General features: G+C 45.0%; 1 protein-coding gene across 1 annotated transcript; it reads left to right on the top strand.

Annotated features, from left to right (window-relative positions):
• The first annotated feature begins 6,672 nt into the window (after positions 1-6,672).
• On the top strand, positions 6,673-22,187 carry SLC51A (solute carrier family 51 subunit alpha). Its single transcript, XM_032336475.1, has 9 exons — positions 6,673-6,926; positions 7,474-7,568; positions 15,639-15,793; positions 16,933-17,006; positions 17,424-17,582; positions 18,138-18,249; positions 18,549-18,695; positions 20,753-20,858; positions 21,593-22,187. Exons 1-9 carry the CDS (start codon positions 6,889-6,891, stop codon positions 21,796-21,798), a joined length of 1,092 nt encoding a protein of 363 aa, XP_032192366.1. The 5' UTR covers positions 6,673-6,888; the 3' UTR covers positions 21,799-22,187.
• Positions 22,188-23,156: the final 969 nt, after the last annotated feature.

A 23,156-nucleotide genomic window follows, 5' to 3' on the forward strand; every position in this document is an offset into this window, starting at 1 on the left:
AGAATTAATACCTTCTCTCTTGAAACTGTTTCAAAAAATAGAAATAGAAGGAAGACTTCCAACCCCTTCTATGAGGCCAGCTTTATCTTGATCCCAAAGCCAGACAAAGACCCCACCAAAAAGGAGAATTACAGACCAGTATCCTTGATGAACACCGATGCGAAAATCTCACAAGATACTATCCAATAGGATCCAACAGTACATTAAAAGGATTATTCACCATGACAGAGTGGGATTTATTCCTGGGCTGCAAGGTTGTTGCAACACCCGCAAATCAATCAATGTGATGCACTACATTAATGAAAGAACAAGAACCATATGATACTCTCAATAGAAGCTGAAAAAGTATTTGACAAAGTCAGCATCCTTCTTTTTTTTTTTTTTTTAAAGATTTTATTTATTTATCAGAGAGAGAGAGGGGGAGAGAGCGAGCACAGGCAGACAGAATGGCAGGCAGAGGCAGAGGGAGAAGCAGGCTCCCTGCCGAGCAAGGAGCCCGATGTGGGACTCGATCCCAGGACGCTGGGATCATGACCTGAGCCGAAGGCAGCCGCTTAACCAACTGAGCCACCCAGGCGTCCCAAGTCAGCATCCTTCTTGATTAAAATTCTCTACAGTGTAGGGATAGAGGGAACATACCTTAATATCATAGAAACTATATACAAAAAGCCCACAACCCATTCTCAATGGGGAAAAACTGAGAGCTTTTCCCCTAAGGTCAGGAACACAACAGGGATGTCTACCAACACCACTATTGTTCAACATAGTACTAGAAGTCCTAGACTTGGTGATCAGACAACAAAAAGAAATTAAAGGCATCCGAATCAGTAAAGAAGAAGACAAACTCTCACTCTTTGCAGATGACATGATACTCTATGTGGAAAACCCAAAAGACTCCACTCCAAAACTGCTAGAACTCATACAGAAATTTAGCAAAGTGGCAGGATATAAAATCACTGCACGAAAATCAATTGCATTTCTATACACCAACAAAGAGATAGAAGAAAGAGAAATTAAGGAGTCAGTCCCATTTACAATTGCACCCAAAACCATAAGATACTTAGGAATAAACCTAACCAAACAGGCAAAGGGCCTGTAGGCAGAACACTATAGAGCGCTTATGAAAGAAATTGAGGAAGACACAAAGAAATGGAAAAATGTTCCATGCTCATGGATTGGAAAAACAAATACTGTTAAAATGTCCATGCTACCCAGAGCAATCTGTACATTCAATGCAATCCCTATCAAAATACCATCAATTTTTGCAACACCTGGGTGTCTCGGTCAGTTAAGTGTCTGCCTTCAGCTCAGGTCGTGATCCCAGGGTCCTGGGATTGAGCCCTGCATTGGGCTCCCAGCTCATTGGGGAGTCTGCTTCTCTCTCTCCCTCTGCAGCTCCCCCTGCTTGTATGCTCTCTCTCAAATAAATAAATATAATCTTTTAAAAAAATCACCAACTCTTTTCACAGAGCTAGAACAAATAATCCTAAAATTTGTGTGGAAACAGAAAAGCACCAAACAGCCAAAGGAATGTTAAAAAAGAAAACCAAAGTTGGTGACATCATAATTCCGGACTTCAAGCTCTATTAAAATGTTATAATTATCAAGACAGTGTGGTCCTGGCACAAAAACAGACCCATAGATCAATGGAACAGAATAGAGAACTCAGAAATGGACCCTCAACTCTATGGTCAACTAATCTTCAATGAAGCAGGAAAGAATGTCCAATGAAAAAAAGACAGTCTCTTCAACAAATGGTGTTGGGAAAATTGGACAGCACATGCAGAAGAATGAAACTGGACTGATTCCTTACACCACACACAAAAATAGACTAAAAATTGATGAAAGACTTAAATGTGAAACATGAATCCATCAAAAAGGAGAACTCCAGGCAGCAACATCTCTGACCTCGGCCACAGCAATTTCTTGCTAGACACGTCTCCAAAGGTAAGGGAAGCAAAATGAACTATTGGAACTTCACCAAGATCAAAAGCTTTTGCACAGCAAAGGAAACAGTTGACAAAACCAAAAGACAACTGACAGAATGGGAGAAGATATTTGCAAATGTCTTATCAGTTAAAAGACTAGTATCCAAAATCTATAAAGAACTTTTAAAACTCAACACCCAAAAAATGAATAATCCAATCAAGAAATGGGCAGAAGACATGAACAGACATTTCTCCAAAGAAGATGTCCAAATGGCCAAAAGACCCATGAAAAAATGCTCAACATCACTCGGCATCAGGGTAATACAAATCAAAACCACAATGAGATACCACCTCACACCAGTCAGAATGGCTAAAATTAAAAAGTCAGGAAACGACAGATGTTGGCAAGGATGTGGGGAAAGAGGAGCCCTCCTACACTGTTGGTGGGAATGCAAGCTGGTGCAGCCACTCTGGAAAACAGTATGGAGGTTCCTCAAAAAGTTGAAAATAGAGCTACCCTACAATCCAGGAACTGCACTACTGGGTATTTACAACAAAGATAAAATGTCGTAATTTGAAGTGGCTCCTGGACCCCGCTGTTTATTGCAGCAATGTCCACAAGAGCCAAACTATGGAAAGAGCCCAAATGTCCATTGACTAATGAATGGATAAAGAAGATGCAGTGTATATATACAATGGAATATTACTTAGCCACCAAAAAAAAAAAAAGAAATCTTGCCATTTGCAATGACATGGATGGAACTAGAGGGTATTATGCTAAGCAAAATAAGTCAATTAGAGAAAGACAATTATCATATGATCTCACTGATATGTGGAATTTAAGAAATAAAGCAGAGGACCATAGGGAAAGGTAGGGAAAAATAAAGGAAGATAAAATCAGAGAGGGAGACAAACCATAAGGAGGGCGTTGGGGTGATTGTGTGATGGACATCAAGGAGGGCACGTGATGTTACATAAGACTGATGAATCTCTGACCTCTATCTCTGAAACTAATAATACACTATATGTTAATTAAGTGAATTTAAATAAAAAAATAATTAATTTTTTAAAAAATTAAGTATTCTTATACACCTGGAGGTCATTTTCTTGTAGGTGTTTTGTGAATTGCCCTTTTACATTTTGGTTCACTCACATCTCAATGTGGAAGTACTGGGTATTTTTCTCTTTTTTCTAGCGTGATAACATAAATTTTACCATTTTAACCACTTTTTATTTTTTACTTTTTAAAAAAGATTTTATTTATTTGTTTATTTATTTAACAGACAGAGAGAGAGATCACACGTAGGCAGAGAGACAGGCAGAGAGAGGGGGAAGCAGGCTCCCTGCTGAGCAGAGAGCCCGATGCGGGCTCCATCCCAGGACCCTGAGATCATGACCCAAGCCAAAGGCAGAGGCTTTAACCCAGTGAGTCACCCAGGTGCCCCTAGCAACTGGGATTTATCCCAGGAACCTGAGAGCTGTTGAATGTATACAAATCGGCCAATGTACTCCCCCATGTAATTGAGAGAAAGAAAAACATACTCGGCTGTCTTAATGCAAAAAAGGCATTTGGCAAAATCTAATACTACTCCATGATTAAAACACTCCCATACTAGGAATAGAAGGGACCTTTCTCAAATAAAGGGCATTTATGAAAAACACATAGTTAACGTCATACTTAATGGTGAAAGACTGAAAGCTTTCCTTGTAAGATCAGGAACAAGACAAGTATGTTTGCTTTTGTCACTTTTATTTAACATTATACTGAAGTTCTAGCCATGAGCAATTAGGTTAAAAAAAAAAAGTAATAAAAGCATCCACGCTGCGGGCACTTGTGTGGCTCATTTGGTTAAGCGTGCCCGCCTTCAGCTCAGGTCATGATCCCAGGTCTCTCTCTCACACAAAATAAAATAAAAATAAATAAAATTATTTTTTAAAAAAAGCACCCACACTGCAAATCTCCATTTGCAGGTGGTACAATTTTGTATATAGTTAACAGTATACACACACACACACACACACACAATCAGAGCTAGTCAATGAGTTCAGGAAAGTAGCAGAATTATTCTAACAGCCAGAAAATGGAAACAACCCGAGTGCCCACAGCTGATGAATGGCTAAACAAAATACGGCATATCCACACAATGGAATATTATTCAGCTGTAAGAAGGAGTCAGAGACCAGTATACACTGCAAACAAACCTTGAAAACATGCTGAATAAAAAAAGTCAGGGGCACCTGGATGGCTCAGTGGGTTAAGCCTCTGCCTTCGGCTCAGGTCATGATCTCAGGGTACTGGGATCAAGTCCCTCATTGGGCTCTCTGCTCAGCGGGGAGCCTGATTCCCCTTCTCCCTCTGTCTGCCTCTCTGCCTACTTGTGCTCTCTCTCTGTCAAATAAATACATCTTTAAAAAAAAAAAAAGTCAGGCATGAAACACCACGTACTGTAATGACAAGTGTCTGTTCAGGTACATGTTCGGAATTGGACCAAATCAATAGAGAGAGGAAGTAGATTAGTGGTTGCGAAGAATGGGAAGAAGGAAGAATTGGGAAGCAGGAGGTTTCTTTCTGGACTAATGGAAATATTCTGCAATTAGATAAATGGTGATAGTTACACAACATTATGAATACACTAAAATCACCGAATTATATACTTTACAATGACTAAAAAAGTGAGTTTTATGTTATGTGAATTTTATCTCAATGAGGCATTTTTTTAAAAAAAGATAGAATGGCCTTTAAATATCAAATGATTGAGGATCCCTGAGGAAAACTGATGAAACTTATAGGTATTTTTATATTTGGATTTTTCAAAAATGGTCCTTACACTGAGAGAGCCAAAATTGAAGTGACAGGCATCCTATCAGGCAATCATATAATTTGGTGAGAATAATTAAGCCAAAAAATGAAACAAAGAATGATTCATTCCTCTTGGGCCTAAAATTCAGTGTTTGACAGCAAGCTGTCCAAAATTAGCAAGAGAAGAATCTGATTGGCTGGTCCAGCTCATCTTCTCTGGCCATACCTTAGCTTGGGATGGACTGGCTTTGAGTCAGGCCATCATTGCCCTTGACTAATCGTGGGTGACACTGCCCGGAAGATAGCCACCTAGGGACTCTGGGTGGGGCCGCAGTACTCCCTCAGAGCTATAAAGTCCTCCCTCTCACCAACACACCATTATTTCTCTCTTCATCCTCATCCAACCTAAGAATCAGCCAGTCTCCCCCGGGCCTCCCAGCCCCTGCCGCCCAGAGTGTCCACCCAGTCGCCTTCCCTTCCTGACTCCCTCTCACTCTTCATTCCCCCTTTCCTGCCTCCCACAGTTCTGTCCTGAAGAAGTTTCAGAGAACATCTTCAGTGCCCAGTTACTTGCTCTGAGGAAGTCTAAAGTTCAGGCTTGAGACAATTAAGCTCAAGGCCTCTCACCAGGCTAAAGATGAATGACCCAGGGGGCATTCCTGTCACATGGCCAAGGCCGCTGAGTCAGCCTGTGTCTGTCAGGGTGGGACCAAGGCAAGTGACCCTGGTCAATGCCCTTGTATTCCTTGTGCCGTCACTTCCACCTCAGGAGATAACTGGGTCCCCGAGACTCCTGGATCCCTGGGCTGTCCCGTCCCGAGAGTTGTACTTTAGGAGGAGGATAAAAGAGGGACAAAACCGTGCTTGGCCCCGGGGAGACATTTTCGATGTACGGGGATAGCAGTAGAGAGTCCTCTTGGTACCACCAATAACTACTTCCTCTGACTATAGCTCCTCACCACCCCAGAATCTACTCTGTTGACCCTCTCACGGACCCTTTTCTTACTTTCAAAATTCTTATCTGAAGCTCAACAGACCTCCTGACCTAGGTCCCTTTTGCCTCTCTCCACACTCTCATGGCTTTCTATCCAACCTGGCATCAGAACTTCTGTGAGCCTCAGTTTCTTCATCTGTAAAATGGGAATAAAGACAGTACTCACCTTCCAAGAGCAGTTATAAAATTTCAACAAGATAAGGAACATACTGCATTTTCTATAGTGCCCGGGGCACACGTTTGCAGCAGCTGTCACTGAGCTTTCCTGAGTTTATCAGTCACGTGACCACTTCTAAAGCGCTCTCACTTCATGTGTATCGGGCCCTGGGCCAGGAACCCTGGGGTACTGTGCTTGGGCTCAAATGGCTTTAAATCTACTTAGAGAGAAAAGAGATCACTAAGCAATAAAAAGTTGAGAAACATACTTTGGCACGGCTTTCCAGAAGCTGTCCAAATGCTTGGAAGTCTCACTCGGCAGCTTTTGCGTCTTAAGTCCCTCTGCATCTTTGCTGCGTCTTTGGCTGCTGTTTGGCAGGATAAACCCCTCACCAAGATAAGGAAGGCTGAGATTTGGGAAACCCACATGGGCCTCATCTGGCTTTTCCAGATCATTCTCCCTTCCACACGCCAGACCAAAGTGTCAACACAGTGAGGGAGCTGGCCTTGACTATCCCGTCTCCAGGGGACCAGAGATCAAGTTCCAGCCAGGTTCTGGGAGACCTGGGTTTGCTGACTGGTAGTATTGCAGGGAGGATAGAGAACTTTATTTGACCACCACCCTAGAAGACTCCTTAGAGGGGATATGGGGTGAGGGCTGGCAGGTAGCAAAGGGTGTCCAAAGGCGTTGGTGGGAGGGAGAAAGGAAGGACAACACCTAGGGAGAGGGAGGAGTCAGGAACCAGGGAACTCAGCCAGCCAAGAGGATCAAATTCCTCTGGGGTGAACTCTGAGATAAGCTCTAGGGACCTGTGGGCACGGGAAGCCTGAGAACAGAGAGGCAGAGGAGAAGATCCTGCCAGTGCACCTACACGTGGCCGCGGTCCTTGCTCTGACAAAGGCCAGTGGGCAGAAAGACTCGTGGGAGCCACCTCCCTCAGGGCCCCCACCTGCCTGCCCTTCCTTGCCCCTCACTGCTTGCTGGGAAATCCAGAGAGGGAGAGAAGACGATGGAGCCAGACAGGACTCAGATAAAACTTGACCCCAGGTGAGTGAGGGTGGCAGGCCTAGAGCCAGGAACCAGTTGCTAAGCAGCGGAGGCCCCTAGCATGCTGGCCTGGCCCTATCTCCCTTCCAGGGCCTTTGGCTCCTAGGACACAGAATGGGGCAGATGAACAATGGTTTGGCTGTCCCTGAGGTCAGTGTGACCCTTCAGAGCCTTGGCTTTGCGCTCAATGGGGAAGAGAAAAATCCCAAAGGTGGGGGCTGTGAGGGACAGGCACAGAGCTGTGGACCCATCCCTGGTACTTAGGGCCCACTCTTTCTCTGAGACCCTGCCCTTTTTCTCTTGTCAGTGCCTGACCTGCTGCCCCAGTGGAAGTGGAGAGAGTGGGCACCAAAGTCAGGCCTGCCTATAGCCCTGGGGCACTTGTCTTATACACTAGCCTGGCCCATTTGCCATTTCCTCTAAGAACTGGGGCATCGAGGGGAAATGTACAAGCTCCCTGAACTCAGAAGTGTTTGAGGGAGTGTGAGATAATTGGTATTCCTTCTGGTACCTTCCATGTTCTGAACACAGGCTGGTATCTCTACAGGTACACAGCAGATCTTCTGGAGTTATTGAAAACCAATTACAGCATCTCGTCTGCCTGCTTCTCTCATGCTCCCACTGCAGCCCAGCTTCTGAGAGGTGAGTCAGGGGCCCTCCCCAGAGGGAGCTGAGAGGAGAAATGAGCATCCCTGCAGGGAGCCAAGACACCTGAGTGATGCTGATGAAAGGTGGTCCTGAGCCAGCCTGCCTGTAGAGCATCTGTCTGTCATGGTTAAGGCCTTAGAGAAGAGCAACTCTTCAAGGACCCAAGAGGCCAGAAGAGGGGCATTGTAGCCTAGCCAGGGAGACAAAGCTGCATGCTGGACCCCCCACAGATCCCAGCCTCAAAGCTCCTGCAAGTTGGGGACACTGGCCTGGAGTATTGTTCAAACCCCAGAGCCAACCAGGGATTCAAGATGGCGCCCGTATGATCCAAGCCCCAGAGAATCCCCCTTGGGGCCTGCACAAGAGCCTCTGGGAAAGGGTCATTCTAGAGGGGTGGTCGCTATGAATAATGTCCTTAAAACTTAGGCGAGCCTGTAGAAGTATTCCAACAATGTTGGCCAACTAGATCTTATACTGAATTGCTTTGAAAATGAAAAGCAGAAGACAGGTCTCAGTTTATTCCCTGGCCGCCTATATGACAACCAAACGACCCTAGCTTTTTTATAGCAAACATGGCTCCTATCCCTATTTCATTTCGTTTTCCTACTGCATGATTAACCACCTCTTAGACATTGATGAAGAGGAGTCTGTGTCTCTATGGTATCTTTTTTAATATAAAGATTTATTTATTCATTTGAGGGAGAGAGCATGAGTATGGTGGTGAGGGGCAGAGGGAGAGGGAGAAGCAGACTCCCTACTGATCAGGGAGCCCAATTCGGGGCTTGATCCCATGACCTGGGGATCACAACATGAGCCCAAGGAAGACACTTAACCAACTGAGCCACCCAGGGACCCCCTCTATGGTATCTTTAATGTTTTTGCATAACCTCCTTCCTGATATGGTCACTTCAGGGAGTAGACTTTCTGACCACACAGGATGTGGTCAGCGTGGATCAGGAGGCAGACAGGGGCACGTGCTTGGACAATGTTCAGCCTGGTTTCAGAGCGAATGACAACACTTTCCAGAGTGTCCAGAGAGGCTTTGCAACTGCTCTGGGGTCCGTGCTCGTAGCCAGCTTCTCTGTCCAGCTCCAGGAACCTCTCGTTCAGAGTGCAGCTGGCGGGACAAGTGTTCCATTAGCAGTTTGCCAACCAGATGCAATTTTGTCCTCCAAGGAACTTCTGGTAATGCGCAGAGACTGTTTCAGTGGCCCGGACTAGAGGGCGCAACGGGCATCTAGTCGGGGAAAGGCCAGGGATGCTGCCCTGAACACAAAGGCAAGTCCCCCACCACAAGGAGTTGCCTTGAACAAAGTGCCCACGGTGCTGAGATTGAGAAACCCAGCCTCACACAGGAAAAATCGATCTCACATTGCTTTGCGACAGATGTGCAAATAGAGGCCCCAGGGATCTTCAAAGAAGGGAGACCGTGCTGGGTCCGGTAGCCCAGCGCTCTGCCTGGTTCCCAGGGGGAATGTCGAAGAGCGGAGAGCAGGCAGTGCGCGCTGCTGGGGTGGGATGGAGACAGAAGGGGCAGGCACGTGCCGCGGACCCCGAGCACCTTGATCCGGCAGGGTTCCAGGTCGCTGGTGGAGAAGCAGGGGACAACCGAGAGGGCTGGGCAGGTGAGGTGGGGCGTGATGAGTTCAGGCGGGGGAGTTGCACTTTATCCTGCGGACGGAAGGAGCCGGGGAGGGCTCCGAGATTGGGAGGGGCTGGACAGGGCTGCAAAATCATTAATCAGTAAACGGGATGGACTTCGGGGAAGAAGGGCCTCGAGAAGCCGGGCTATGCATTGGAGACCATCGCCCCAGCCCAGCATGGGGAACATGAGTCTGAGCCGGAACGGTGTCTGGGAAGAGAGCGGGGGTTGGAAAACTGAGGCAAGCCCAAGAAAGAGCGGGCTGCCTGCGAGATAGCTAGACCGGGCGAGTGAAGGAAAAGATCCCGCAACTACCCCGCTGGGGATCGGGGCAGGCTGAGGGCAGCGGCGATGACCCCGAGAAACAGGAAAGCCCCAAAGAGGCTTTGCCCTGAGGACGTGGCAAAACCCTTCCTCCTTAGCCTATAAACTGTTGCTCCTTAAACTTGGCTGCCATTTAAGGAGGAGCTCTTGGGGGAGAATTACCAAATCTGTTTTTGAAATGCCTGTGGTATGATTGCGGTGACACTCCCTCCAGGATTCTTAAATGGACCCATCCAAACATTTCTGTGAAAGAGTGATGAGCCAGGAAAAGCCAAGGCAATTTTGAAAACAAGTGTGGAGGGCACCTGCCCTACCAGGGGTTAAGACCTAGAACGAGGCTAAGCAATGAACACTGAAGTGCAAAGGACCTAACAAGTAGAAACGTGGAACCGAACAGGCGTCCAGAAATAGCGCCTGCTTGGGCATGCGCTCTGTGAAGTGATGCCCCTGCCCACCCCCCACCCCCTCAGTGGGCAGAACGGAATCGTCAAGAAGTCATCTAGACAATGTATTTGTCCCGGGGCGGGGCGGGGATCCGTGTGAAAACCGCTCCAGTGTAGCTTTAATCCAGACAGCTAAAATACCTAAATGTAAAATACAAACTTTTTTTTTTTTACAAAAGACAATATAGAAAGATATCTTTCTGTTTGCTCTTTTGTTTTTATTTTTGAAACTTTTGTGATTTAAAAATCATTTTTGATGGCTATGATGAAATGCTAGTTAAAAATGTACACAATTTTATAATATAATTGCAGTAATACAATAGGTATGCACTTTAACCCGGGTGTTTTTTAAAGCTACCTTTTATTGAACAAATACTACTTGCGAGATGCTGTGCTAAGAGGTTAGTGGGAGGATGAATAAGCTGTCCAAGGTCAAGAGCAAGCACCAAGTGGGATTTTACTTGGAACACAGGTATCTCTGACTCCAGAGCCTATGCTCTTAACTCTCTTGAAGACAAACACGCAGATATGAAAATAACCTCTGGTTAGGAACTAGCTGAAATTATGGGGGATACTCTTTCAAGATTGTAATGCTCTATGGGGGATACTCTTTCAAGATTGTAATGCTCTAATATTGTTTTCATTACTTTTTAAAAAAAAATCATCCTATTGGAGATATGGTGGGAAATTTGCTAGTTGCTAAAGGTGTAAATGTATTCAAAATGGTCAGTTAGACAAGCTTTTCCCAAAGTGTGTTTCTTGGAATATGAATCTCGAGTAGTGCCTCATGAACACAGAATCTGTAAAAAAATAAGTTTTATAAAAGTTATATTCTATAACCTCCACTAGGAAATTACAGTATAAAGCAGATTAAAAACTTGAGTATGGGAGGAAACAGGTTTAACTTTAAGGCATCTCCATAAAGCCTCTGGCCATAGAACATTTTTGTCCCATATCTATTAAGATGCAGAAAATAAGATAGGGGACAATCTCCAAAGAAGATAAATGAGTTGCATGGAGAGCAGTAGTGTCAGGATCTATGGATGCTGAGAAACTTCTTTCTTAGCTTTTGTGTTGTGGCAGTGAATACAAGAGCCTATAGATACTACAAGTAGGAGAAAGAATATAGACCGTCAAAGCCAGAAGTTACAAGAAACTGCAAATCATGTCTGTACTGAAGAGTCACATATGCCCCCAGCCCACCTTCACAAACTTAAACAACTTGTTAGGGTTGCGTCTCATTGTTCATTTCGCTCCACATTCCCTCCCATAGCTGTGGGAACGCACACCAAGAGTCAGCCTGTGAAATGCTTAAGAGTATGGGCTTAGCCAGAAACCCCTGGGTTTCAATTCCAGCCCGGTAACTTCCAGGCTGTGTGACCATGGGTAAGGTGCTTAAACTCTAAGCTTAGTTTCCTGGAAAAGCCTATAAATGGAGATGACAATAGGAATTCACATGGGTTATTTCTTTCATTCAACAAATAGCCACAGTTGCTGTTCCACGCACTCGGAGATGGAACAGAGAACAAAGTTTGACAAAGTCCCTGCCTTGCAGGACTTTGCAAGGGCAGAAAAGAGTCAAATAAATAAATATGTAAATAACCTCACTGTGGGAGAGAGATGGAGCACTCAGGGAAAGCTGGCGAAGGAGGGGCATTTGATCTCAGTGAGGAGAAGCCAGCCACTGGGAACTAGGGAGAAAAACTGAATGGGCAGAAGCCGAACACCACCAAGCTCAGGAGGTGGCACCGCTGACATGGTCATTGGGAGGCTGAAGGGGTGTAGGAGTGGTAGGGAAATCCCAAACCTCAGTAAACAAGGACCAGCGAAGCTATGGTGTTTGACATGGGGGAACACAGGGTGTGGGAGAGGTTGAGGGTTCAGTGCCAGAGACCCAGGGTCAGAGGCCATGAAAGGGACTGTGGTTCTGGGAGTCAAAGTGGACCAGATTTTCAAAGATGAGGGAGCAGTTGAGTCAGTGAAGACTGGGAAAGGCTCCGGGCTTGAATAGCTTTTGAAAGGTCTCTTTTTACTCTCAGCTCTCCCTGAGCTGGGGGAGGACAAGGGTCAAGCAGACGTGGGCAAGTCTTGCCAACAGAGGCCTCGAAGAGTGACTCTGCCTTCTCACAATGGACATCGGTTTTGAGAAATCTACTGAATCAGGACACCTGGGTGGCTTAGTTGGTTGAGTGTGGGACTCTGGATTTTGGGTCATGTCGTGATTTGGGGTGGTGATCTCAGGGTTGTGAGATTGAGCCCTACATGGGTGGGGGGAGCTCCACATTCAGTTGAGGGGTGGGGAGAGGTTCTGCTTGGGATTCTTCTCTCTCTCTTCCTCTGCCCCTCCCCCTGCTCCTGTGCTCTCTCTCTTTCAGCCCTGACCTTCTTCCGTTCTCTGCTAATTATGTCAATATTTTTAGTTGGTTATCTTTATAGATTTATTATTCCTTTAGATAACTTCTTATTCTGCCAAGCAGGGGCAGTACTTCCTGACTTTGCACTTTGTAAGATAAAGATATTTGTGCCCCACTCTTTCCTTCAATTCTTTTCTATTTTTCTCTCCCCAAACATGGTTTAATTTAATTTAATTTAATTTAATTTTAAAAGATTTATTTATTTATTTGACAGGCAGAGACCACAAGTAGGCAGAGAGGCAGGCAGAGAGAGCGGAAGAAGCAGACTCCCCGCTGAGCAGAGAGCCCGATCAGGGATCAATCCCAGGACCCTGGGACCATGACCCGAGCTGAAGGCAGAGGCTTTAACCCACTGAGCCACCCAGGTGCCCAATTTTACAAATAACCAAACATGGTTATTAATTTTGCAATCTTCTTTGTCGACATGAGATCTTTTTTTTAGGTCTAAATTATATACAGTAAAGGGTAATGATCTCAAGTGTATATTGTGATGCATTTTTGCTTGTGTGTACATCTGTGAAACCACCACCTAGACAAAAAAATAGAACATTTCCAGCAACCAGTAGGGTCTCTTGTACTCCCACCCCAGTTACTATGCCTCCTGAGACCACTACTTAGACCTCTACCATCTCTATAGATCATTTTTCCCCATTCTTTAATTTGTAGAAACAAAATCAAACAGTATATACTCTTGTGTCTGGCTTCCGTCACTCATCATTAAAGATTAAAGATTAATCTGTTTTGTTGCATGTATCAGTTTATTATTTTTTTTATTGCTGTGTGATACTCTATTGTGGGAATGTATCACAATTTACAGCATGGGTTTGGAGCACTTGAGATTGAGTCTGGCATCGGGCTCTCTGCTCAGCTGGGAGCCTGCTTCTCCCTCTTCCTCTGCTGCTTGTGCTCTCTCTCTCTGTCCAATAAATAAAATAAAAAATCTTAAACAAATAAACAACATGGGTTTGAACTGTGCAGGTCCACCTATATGAGGATTTTTTTCCCAATAAATATATGTACGGTGCTGTAAAGATATTTTCTCTTCCTTGTGATTTTCTCTTTTTTAATAAAGATTTTATTTATTTTTTTTAAAGATTTTATTTAATTATCAGAGAGGGGGGGGGAGAGAGCGAGCACAGGCAGACAGAATGACAGGCAGAGGCAGAGGGAGAAGCAGGCTCCCTGCCGAGCGAGGAGCCTGATGTGGGACTCGATCCCAGCACGCTGGGATCATGACCTGAGCCGAAGGCAGCTGCTTAACCAACTGAGCCACCCAGGCATCCCTAAAGATTTTATTTTTAAGTAATCTCTACACCCAGCATAGGGCTCAAACTTACAACCCGGAGAGCAAAAGTCGCATGCTCCACCGACTGACTGAGCCAGCCAGGTGTCCCTTTATGATTTTTTATTTTATTTTTATTTTTATTTTTTATTAACATGTAATGTATTATTTGTTTCAGGGGTACAGGTCTGTGATTCATCAGTCTTACACAATTCGCAGAGTTCACCATAGCATACCTTCCCCAATGTCCCAGCCACCCCATCCTTCCTACCCCCCCTCCATTCCAGCAACCCTCAGTTTATTTCCTATGGTTAAGAGTCCCTTTGATTTGTCTCCCTGTCTGGTTTCATCTTGTTTCATTTTTTTCTTCTCTTCCCCCATGATCCTCTGCCTTGTCTTTCATATTCCACGTATCGGGGGATCATATGATCTGTCTTTCTCTGACTAACTTATTTTGCTTAGTCTGAGCTTGTCCTTTCAATGTTTTCTTTTGACAAATGGAAATATTTAATTTTAAGAAAGTCCAATTTATCAATTTTTAAATTCATGGGTGGTGCTTTTGTGTCCTATTTTAAAAGATCTTTGCCTGTCTTTTTTTCTGTTTAAGATTTTACTTATTTATTTGACAGACAGAACACAAGTAGACAGAGAGGCAGACAGAGGGAGAGGAAGAAAACAGGCTCCTTGCTGAGCAGAGAGCCCTATGTGGGGCTCGATCCCAGGACCTTGAGATCATGATCTGAGCTGAAGGCAGCCGCTTAACCAACTGACCCACCCAGGCACCCCAGATGTTTGCCTATCTTAAAGTCATAAAGATCTACTTCTCTGTTTTCTTCTAAAAACGTTGTTTTAACTTTCACACTTAGGTGTTTTTGGATGATGTGAGGAAGGGGTCAAAGTCCTTTTTTTATCCGCCAAAGGATATCCAGTTAATCCAGAAGATTATCTTGAAAAAACATCCTTTTTCCCATAAATTGTAGTGGAGTCTTTTGTCATAAACCAGATGACCATACATTTGTGGATCTGTTAATAAATTTTGTTTTTTTAATTAAGTGCTAATAAGTTAAAAAATTTTTTTTTAAGATTTTATTTATTTATTTGACACAGAGAGAGAGATCACAAGTAGGCAGAGTGGCAGGCAGAGACAGAGGAGAAGCAGGCTCCCTGCTGAGCAGAGAGCCTGACGCGGGGCTCGATCCCAGGACCCTGAGATCATGACCTGAGCCGAAAGCAGAGGCTTAACCCACTGAGCTACCCAGGTGGCAAAGTGTTTTAAAAATATTACACATTCTTCACAAAGATTTTGAAGAAGCATCGCTGAGGGTAGGATCTGGGCAGCTATTTTTAACAACTACTCAAATGATTGAAGTAAACACTGAGGAAAGCTACTGAACCACTTTTAATTTAAGACTGACTATGAGGCCAACACGAGTCAAATGTCCCTGGAGCCTTTTTGGGTATCCATTTTTCTTTTGTTAAGATCCCTTCCTAACGTCCCAGTTTTGTGACATAATTTTTGAAATCAAATTTAAACAGCCCTAAAGTATACCACTAATTACATTCTGCTTTAACTATAATGTTAATTGGTCCACGTCTGCTAGCATGACGCCTTTCACTGGAAATAGTAAAGTTGACTAGGCACAGCCAACCTCCTAATTCAAAATTTTTGCTAATTAAGTAAAAACTTGTTTGGTGTCTATATCCTGGTTGAGGTAAGCCTAACGATACCTAGAATTATCTGGTCTAGTCTCTCATCCATGCAGAAGAATGACTACTTTTTAGCTACATGTTAGATACTCTAAGTCTAAGAAAATGCCATTCTTCTGCATGAGTGGGAGCCTAGACCACATAATTCTAGATACATTAAAGCCATTTAGATCCAAACGAAGAAGCCCATATCTCCTGCCCCTCAGTCCTGGACTTCAGCTCAGGAGACTCTGCCCTCTCTTTCCACTTTAGCACTGGGCCCTGCAGAAATTGCCCTCACAGTCATCATGACCTTGCTTGCCCTGGGCTCAGTCATCATCTTCCTGGAGGATGCTGTCTACCTGTACAAGAACACCCGGTGTCCCATCAAGAGGACCACCCTGCTCTGGAGCAGCTCTGCACCCACGGTGAGGGCCTTGTAGCTGCCCTTTGGGAGGGACTAAACAAGACTAAACAATTAGAGGAATTTTTTTTTTAATTTTTTATTTTTTATAAACATATATTTTTATCCCCAGGGGTACAGGTCTGTGAGTCACCAGGTTTACACACTTCACAGCACTCACCAAAGCACATACCCTCCCCAATGTCCATAATCCCACCCCCTTCTCCCAAACCCTCTCCAATTAGAGGAATTTTGAGAATTCCTCTAAACTCAGCAGTCCAAGTGAGCAGAGGGTTGCCTGCTTCTACGCACTTAGAATGGGGGGTTGTAATTTCCGATTGCAGTCAGGTCCCCGTGCTTGGAAAGCCTACAATTAGTGGGACAGCGAGTTTGAATTCTTAGAGCCGGGAGACAGGTAGAGAAACTGCTCAGCCCACCAGCATCCCTACTCACTACTTCTGGCCACAGTATTACTGTTAAAAGAAATATCCCTTCCTGTAGAGGAAAGCAGTGGTTCCTCAGAGGGGAAAGAGGGAAACTATTTTTTCCCCATAGGGACATACTCAGCTCAACCCTTATATTGTAGACCTTTTTAACTCACCCTCACAGACATTATATAGGTCTCTGGCTTGCTCCCAGGACCTAAGACTGGACTTCCGTTTCTTTGTAAGGGGTGTGTGTGTGTGTGTGTGTGTGTGTGTGTGTGTGTGTGTGTGTGTGTCTGGGGTGCAGAATGGAGCCCTTGAGGTCCTTTTCTACCAGAGGACACCTGCCTGGGCCATCTCAAGTCATCAGAGGTGCTCTAGTAACATGCGATGTTGAAAAGGAAGGGTTGAATCTTGACCCAATTCTTCCTAAGGATGAACTTACCTACACTACTTCAGGGGTATAGGATGAGATAATCTTCAAACAGGCACCAGACTTAAGGTGACCTGCTGTCTCTAACCCTAGATAGAGAAGGAAATGACCACTGAATTAAAAAAAAAAAATTTAAAAATTAGTTGACTTTTTAAAATTAACTATTTTTCCAGCCAACCATTTGATGTAATGACACCCCAGCTGTTCAGGTTTTGCTTCCTTGAGCCCTTGCCATAAAATTTTTGAGAGAGTGGGCACAAAGACTCCCTTCTCGCCGCAAACAGCTTCTCGCTCCTCTCCAAGTAGGTCGTGTCTGTGTTCTGCTGTTTTGGTCTTTGGATCCCTCGTTCACTCATGCTCGTGGAAATGGCCATCACCTCGTGAGTATCCTGCCCCACCTCCAGCTCTGAGCTGGTCACCCTTTTGCTCCCCACTCATCCAGGACCCAGGACTCCAGGGTCCACATTTTCTTTTAACCCATATCCCTTCCATAAATCCCTGCAAACCAATCGATCGTGAATCTAGCCCCTTTCAACTTATGCTAATCAGGTCCCTTGAACTTCTGGTTCTGTTCATCCTCAGTCAACCATTTTGTTCCTATAGGCCCCAATTCCCCTCTTCCTCAGCCCCGGACCCTCTCCTCTCTCTCCCTCTTGCTGGGTCACATATTCTGAATACCTGGTCCCTACTGTGTCCCCCTCAGTGTGCCCCACCTCTGTTGCACCCTTTGTAGTCAGGTATCCCCTCAGCAGGCTGCCACTTCCCCTCTGTGAGGCTCACCTCTGTTCCCACTCCAGGTTTTACGCAGTATACTTCTACCTGCTGATGAGGGTCATGGTGGAAGGTTTTGGTGGGAAGGAGGCAGTAATGCGGACACTGAAGGACACTCCGATGATGGTCCACACAGGCCCCTGCTGCTGCTGCTGCCCCTGCTGCCCCCCACTCATGCTCACCAGGTGAGGTGGGAGTGAGAGGCTTCCTCAAGGAACAGGTTAGCCTCTTCCTGCATTTCCCCAAGAGCTTCTCTGGCTCTCTCAGCCCTGTTTCAAGTCTCTTGGAATCAGGCAGGTATGGAACAAAGCCAGTGATGAGAGGGTGGGCATCTCACAGCCACCACCCACACAGGGGTGAGGAGAGCAGAGGAAGGAGAACTCCAATTTCCATCCCTTAAGCTCACTGCTGCCCACACACTTGGGCACTTGGAGCTAAGTGGACTTTGGGCTACTTACTTGTCCCTTTTGCCCATTTTGGTTAATGAGATTGGGGTCGACATTTTGATAGATCTTGCCCAAAAGGCAGCATTCTGGTCTGGGGGGAATGAGTGGGAGACAAGAAGAGAGTTTCCAATGCTCTCAACATTCTGGCTTCTTTCTATGTCCCCATCCATCTAGCCATTTTGGTGTCTATTATGGCAGCCAAGCCTCAGTTCAGGAGCACAGTGAGGGACCTGGAAGGTGTTCTTGAGGTAGGCGGTTTGTGGGTTCATGTTCCTAACCCTCTTCTTCCTTCAGGAAGAAGCTTCAGCTGCTGATGTTGGGCCCGTTCCAGTATGCCTTCTTCAAGATAACACTGAGCCTCGTGGGCCTGTTTCTCATCCCTGATGGCATCTTTGACCCAGCAGACGTAAGCCAGGAGTAAGGGGCAGCAAAGTCTAAGACTCACTTAGTACCTCTGAGCTCTAGAAGGAAGAGCTGGAGCCAACATCTGCTGCAACAGGGCCCCACAGGCAGGGTAGCCCCAGCAACAGTGTGGCCATGGAAAAGTAGAGGCTACTTGGAGACTGGTGGGGAGAGGAGAGTGGAACAGGCCAAGACTTTGGGGGCCTTTTTTTTTTTTTTAATTACCTTTCCCACTATGGAAGAGGAGAAATAAAAGCAGGAGAAAAGGCTCACCTCCCTCACTACTTTTTGATCTGCCACCAGATTTCTGAGGAAAGCACAGCTCTGTGGATCAACACTGTCCTCGGTGTGTCTACCCTGTTGGCTCTCTGGGCCCTGGCCATCATTTTCCGTCAAGCCAAGATGCAACTGGGAGAGCAGAATATAGGAGCCAAATTTGTCCTCTTTCAGGTAACTATACCCTGGGAAAGAAAAGCTGGTTAATATTAGAGCTACCAACAACTGGGATTAGGAACTGGGACTAATAAAGACCAAAAGTGGGTCTGGGAATCTTCTTAAGCCTAGGTTTCCTATGAGATTTAGAAAATGATTCCTGTCCCTTCCCAGATTTGGCTTTTCTGTGCTGTAATAGCTTCCTAGCACCGCCCTCAAAAAGGATCACAAACTGGGTGGCTTAAAACTACAAAATTTGTCTCACAGTTCTGGAGGCTAGAAGTCCAAAATCAAGGAAGGGGTCAGCCAGGCCACGCTCCCTCTGAAACCTATAGGGGAGAATTCTTCCTTGCCTCTTCCTAACTTCTGGTGGTTGGCCAGCAATCACCGGCTAGCAGCTGCATCATGGATTTTGTCTCTGTATGACATGGCACGTGTCGTGTGTCTTCTGTCTCTTTTCCCCTTCTTTGAAGGACAACAGTATATGGGAATAAGGACCCTCCAGTACGATGTCATCTTAATGATACCTAATCAGTTAACCAAAATGATGATGCTATTTCCAAATAAGATCACATTCTGAGATACTGGGGGTTGGGACTTCAAAATATTACTTTAGGGACCCACTTCAACTTTTAAAACAGGTATTATCAACCTTAAAATCTTCTACCTTTAGTTTTTCCTACCCAATACTTTCTAAAGCTCCATAATTAATTACTACCAGGAGCATCAGCATTATCATAGTCGTGAACTACTTTCACCACATGTTTGGGACTTTTCATACATTTACATCTAAATTTTCACATTCATCTTAGGAGTCATTATTATTCCTATTGTGTAAATGAGGCCCAGAGATGTCTTCGGGCTTGCTCGAAGGCATGTAGTTATGGGGCCAGAATTTAAGTCTAGATCTAACTCTCAAATCCACATTCCTCCTTCTCATCACACTGCCTCTTCACCTGCGCACCTCTCTCGAAGTTCTCTGCAAGGCACATTTTTTCACTTCTACACTTTCCATTTTCTAAAGCCTAGAGAACTTCCACCAAATGCAATGATTTCTAGCCCAATCTTGTTTTCCTTCTCTCTCCACTCTTTCTGTCTCCTCGCTAGGCCCTTTTCCTATTCCCACAGCATAGTGACTGCTTTGTAGTTAACAGTGTGATTTCACATAAATTCTCATTTGATCTAAGCAGATGCCTCCAAGATGTGGATTTCTGGGTGCATGGTAGGTAGAATTGAAGACGAGATGGGCCAGAAGAGCCTGAAATGAGTCAGGGGCTGAAAGGGCAGAAAGGATCTGGGCCGCAGAAGCATTTAGGGTCATGCCGCAGGCTAAAAGCTCTGTGACTGCCGGGCCTGCCCGTGACTATCGGGGGACACCTGCCCTGAAGAGGCTGATTCTCCAGAAAAGAGCACTTGGCGGGACAGGTGTTGATGAAGCCTCTGGACAGAGATTTTCTTTTTCTTCTTTTTTTCCTCATTGTATCAAAATATAGATAAAATTTGCCATTTTAACTATTTTTAAGTGTAGAGTTCAGTGGCATTATGTGCATTCGCAATCATCACCGCCATCCATTTCCAGACTTTTTTCGCCTTCCATGTAGAGACTCTGTACCTATTGAACATTAATTCCCCTTTCCCCCTTTCCCCCAGGGCCTGGCACTGTAGAGATTTTTCAAAGGGTGCTTTCCTTCATGGCCAATTGCCCATCATTTTAGGAGCGGGGAATCTCAGGTCCTTGAGCCAGATGGAAATGGTCTTCTCTAACCATCCACCTTGTTCATCCACTGAGTGCTCATTAGTAGCCGTGGCTGAGATAGGGAAATAAACATGGACCCCCAAGCAGTTCTTGTTTCTTGTCACATCTCATAAAATATTGGGTAGAAGACAAGATTATAATTTGCCTAAGGATTACAATTCCACAAAACTTTACTTAAGTGAGTTTCAACCCTCTGTAACTGCCAGATCAAAAGGTCAGCTGAATGCACCGTGGAAGGCCAAGCGCAGCGGTGCACCGACTGGCCTCAGTGCCACGGGTGCTGGGCCTCTCCTGCCCTTGCTTCTCTTCTGTTCTGCAGGTGCTCCTCATCCTGACTGCCCTGCAGCCATCCATCTTCTCAGTCTTGGCCAACAGTGGGCAGATTGCTTGTTCACCTCCCTTTTCCTCTAAAATCAGGTCTCAAGGTGAGCACAGAAGAGTTCCTCTCTCATTCTGGAATGGGTGAGAAGGGTGGGTCAGGGAAAAGAGGACCTTAGAACAGAGGTTGGGCCAGCCTGGCTTCTGCTCAGAATACTCAGAAAGGGATCTCCGAGAAGTCTTAGTGGGGTTTTAAGGAGATGGTGACTTCTCTGACAACACAGAGGAGAGCTGCAATCCCACAGCTTGAGGCCAACCCTCTTGGCCAACCCAGGAAGGCACAGGTTCAATTCCCAGCTTCTGGGAGAGGAATGGGTGTGATCTGAAAGCAGGTCATGCTGATAGGGGCGCCGGGGTGGTTCAGTTGGTTAAGCACATCTGACTCTCGATGTCTGCTTGGGTCATGATCTCAGGGTTGAAGACTCGAGCTCCACATCAGGCTCCATACTAAGCATGGAACTTGCTTGGGATTCTCTCTGTCCCTCTGCCCCTCCCCACTGCTTACTCTCTCTTTCAAAAAAAAAAAGGAACGTCATGCTCATAAAACATGCAAAAGAAATGGGGTTTAATGCTAGTCTCATATTGCAGAAGGTGGAGAGTCAAGTTCCAGTTTTGGCTTTACCATTAATCTGCTACTTTACTTATGACAACTTAATATCTCTAGACATGGTTTGAGGACAAATTGGAGAAAGTTTTGCTGAACTCACATGCCAGGGCTGCTAGTGGGATACCATCTCTACAATTTAGGATAACTTACATTATATTTCACTCCATGCTGCAGTTATGAATTGCCACCTCCTCGTACTGGAGACTTTTCTAATGACTGTGCTGACACGCATATACTACCGAAGGAAAGACAACAAGGTTGGATATGAACCTTTTTCTTCCTCAGACCTGGATTTGACTTCAAATTCCAAAGTGGACATTGAAAGAGACACTGTACACATTAAATGGTCACAAGATTTCCTCACTGCCCCTCAACCTTGACCACAGGGGAATGGATTCCATTTCCAGAACAAGATGACAGATTACATTTGACTATAGGACATGAAGAATTATGGAATAGAATGCAATTATTTTGGACCTTGTCTGAAGAAGGTATTTTAAGTTTTATAATAAACGGGATAGAGTTTAAAATTCTACAGTTGGGTACATTGCCTCTGTACTTTGCCACTATTAGCCCTTGAAGCTTATATATTGAAAGGTCACTCTGAGTTTTCCCAAAGCCAATGAAAGGGGGGAAAAGTATGTGGAGTTTGCCTGTTATATGAACAGGAGTAGAAATCAACCAGGCAAGCCCTTATGATTATTGTGGCATTATTTACAATAACCAAAATATGGAAGCAACCTAAATGTCCATCAACAGACGAATGGATAAGGAAAATGTGGTATAGCTATACCACAATGGAATATTATACAGCCAAAAAAGGAGACCATGCCATTTGAGACAACATGGATGGACCTAGAGGGTATTATGCTAAATGAAATTAGTCAAACTGAAAAAGGCAAATACCGTATGATTCCACTCATAAATGGAATCTAAAAGAAAATGAATAAACAAATGAAAAGCAGAATCAGAACTATAAATACAGAGAACTGATGGTCGAGAGGAGATGGGGTGAGGGGTTGGACAAAATGGGCCAAGAGGAGTGGGAGATATGGGCCTTCAGTTGTGGAATGAGTTAGTCACAAGAACAAAAAGAGCATAAGGAATACAGTCAATGAGGGGCACCGGGGTGGCTCAGTTGATTAAGCATTTGACTCTTGAGTTTGGCTCAGGTCATGATCTCAAGCCCTGTGTCGGGCTCTTCGCTCAGTGCAAAGTCTACTTAAGACTCTTTCTCCTTCTCCCTCTGCCCATGCACACCTGCTCTCTCTCTCTCTCTCTCTCAAATAAATCTTAAAAAAAAAAAAAGGAATAGAGTGAATGATATTGTAATAGCAATGTAATGGGACAGATGGTAGCAATACTTGTGGTGAACAAAGCATAATGTATAAACTTGCCAAGCCACTAAGTTGTACACCTGAAACTAATGTAACATGGTATGTCAACAACAACAACAACAAAGGAACTCAACCAGGCAAAAATAGTACAGACCTGAAGTCTCAGAAGAAACCAGGCTTCTGAAGATCAGATGGAAGGTATTCTTTCCCTTACAGATGTGTCATTAGGGCACTGATGACATTAGACCTCATAGATCTGGATCAGCCTCCCTTAGAGGGCCAATGGCTTTTTGAGCCTTCTATGCAAAGCTGCAAAAGGATTCCCCTCTTAATGTGGTCATGAAACAGTTCTGAGGAGACAAATTAGGTTGCAAAAGCAAAAGAACTGCGGGTATAGGTAA

Source organism: Mustela erminea, chromosome 1 (genome assembly GCF_009829155.1).
Source record: "Mustela erminea isolate mMusErm1 chromosome 1, mMusErm1.Pri, whole genome shotgun sequence".
Classification (NCBI taxonomy): domain Eukaryota; kingdom Metazoa; phylum Chordata; class Mammalia; order Carnivora; family Mustelidae; genus Mustela; species Mustela erminea.

Bases quoted from the DNA above. Each gene is read 5' to 3' on its own strand.
- SLC51A (XM_032336475.1), top strand. From the start codon at position 6,889: ATGGAGCCAGACAGGACTCAGATAAAACTTGACCCCAG. The intron at 6,927-7,473 runs GTGAGTGAGGGT...GTATCTCTACAG, and splicing joins CAGATAAAACTTGACCCCAG to GTACACAGCAGATCTTCTGG. The intron at 18,250-18,548 runs GTAAGCCAGGAG...ATCTGCCACCAG, and splicing joins GCATCTTTGACCCAGCAGAC to ATTTCTGAGGAAAGCACAGC.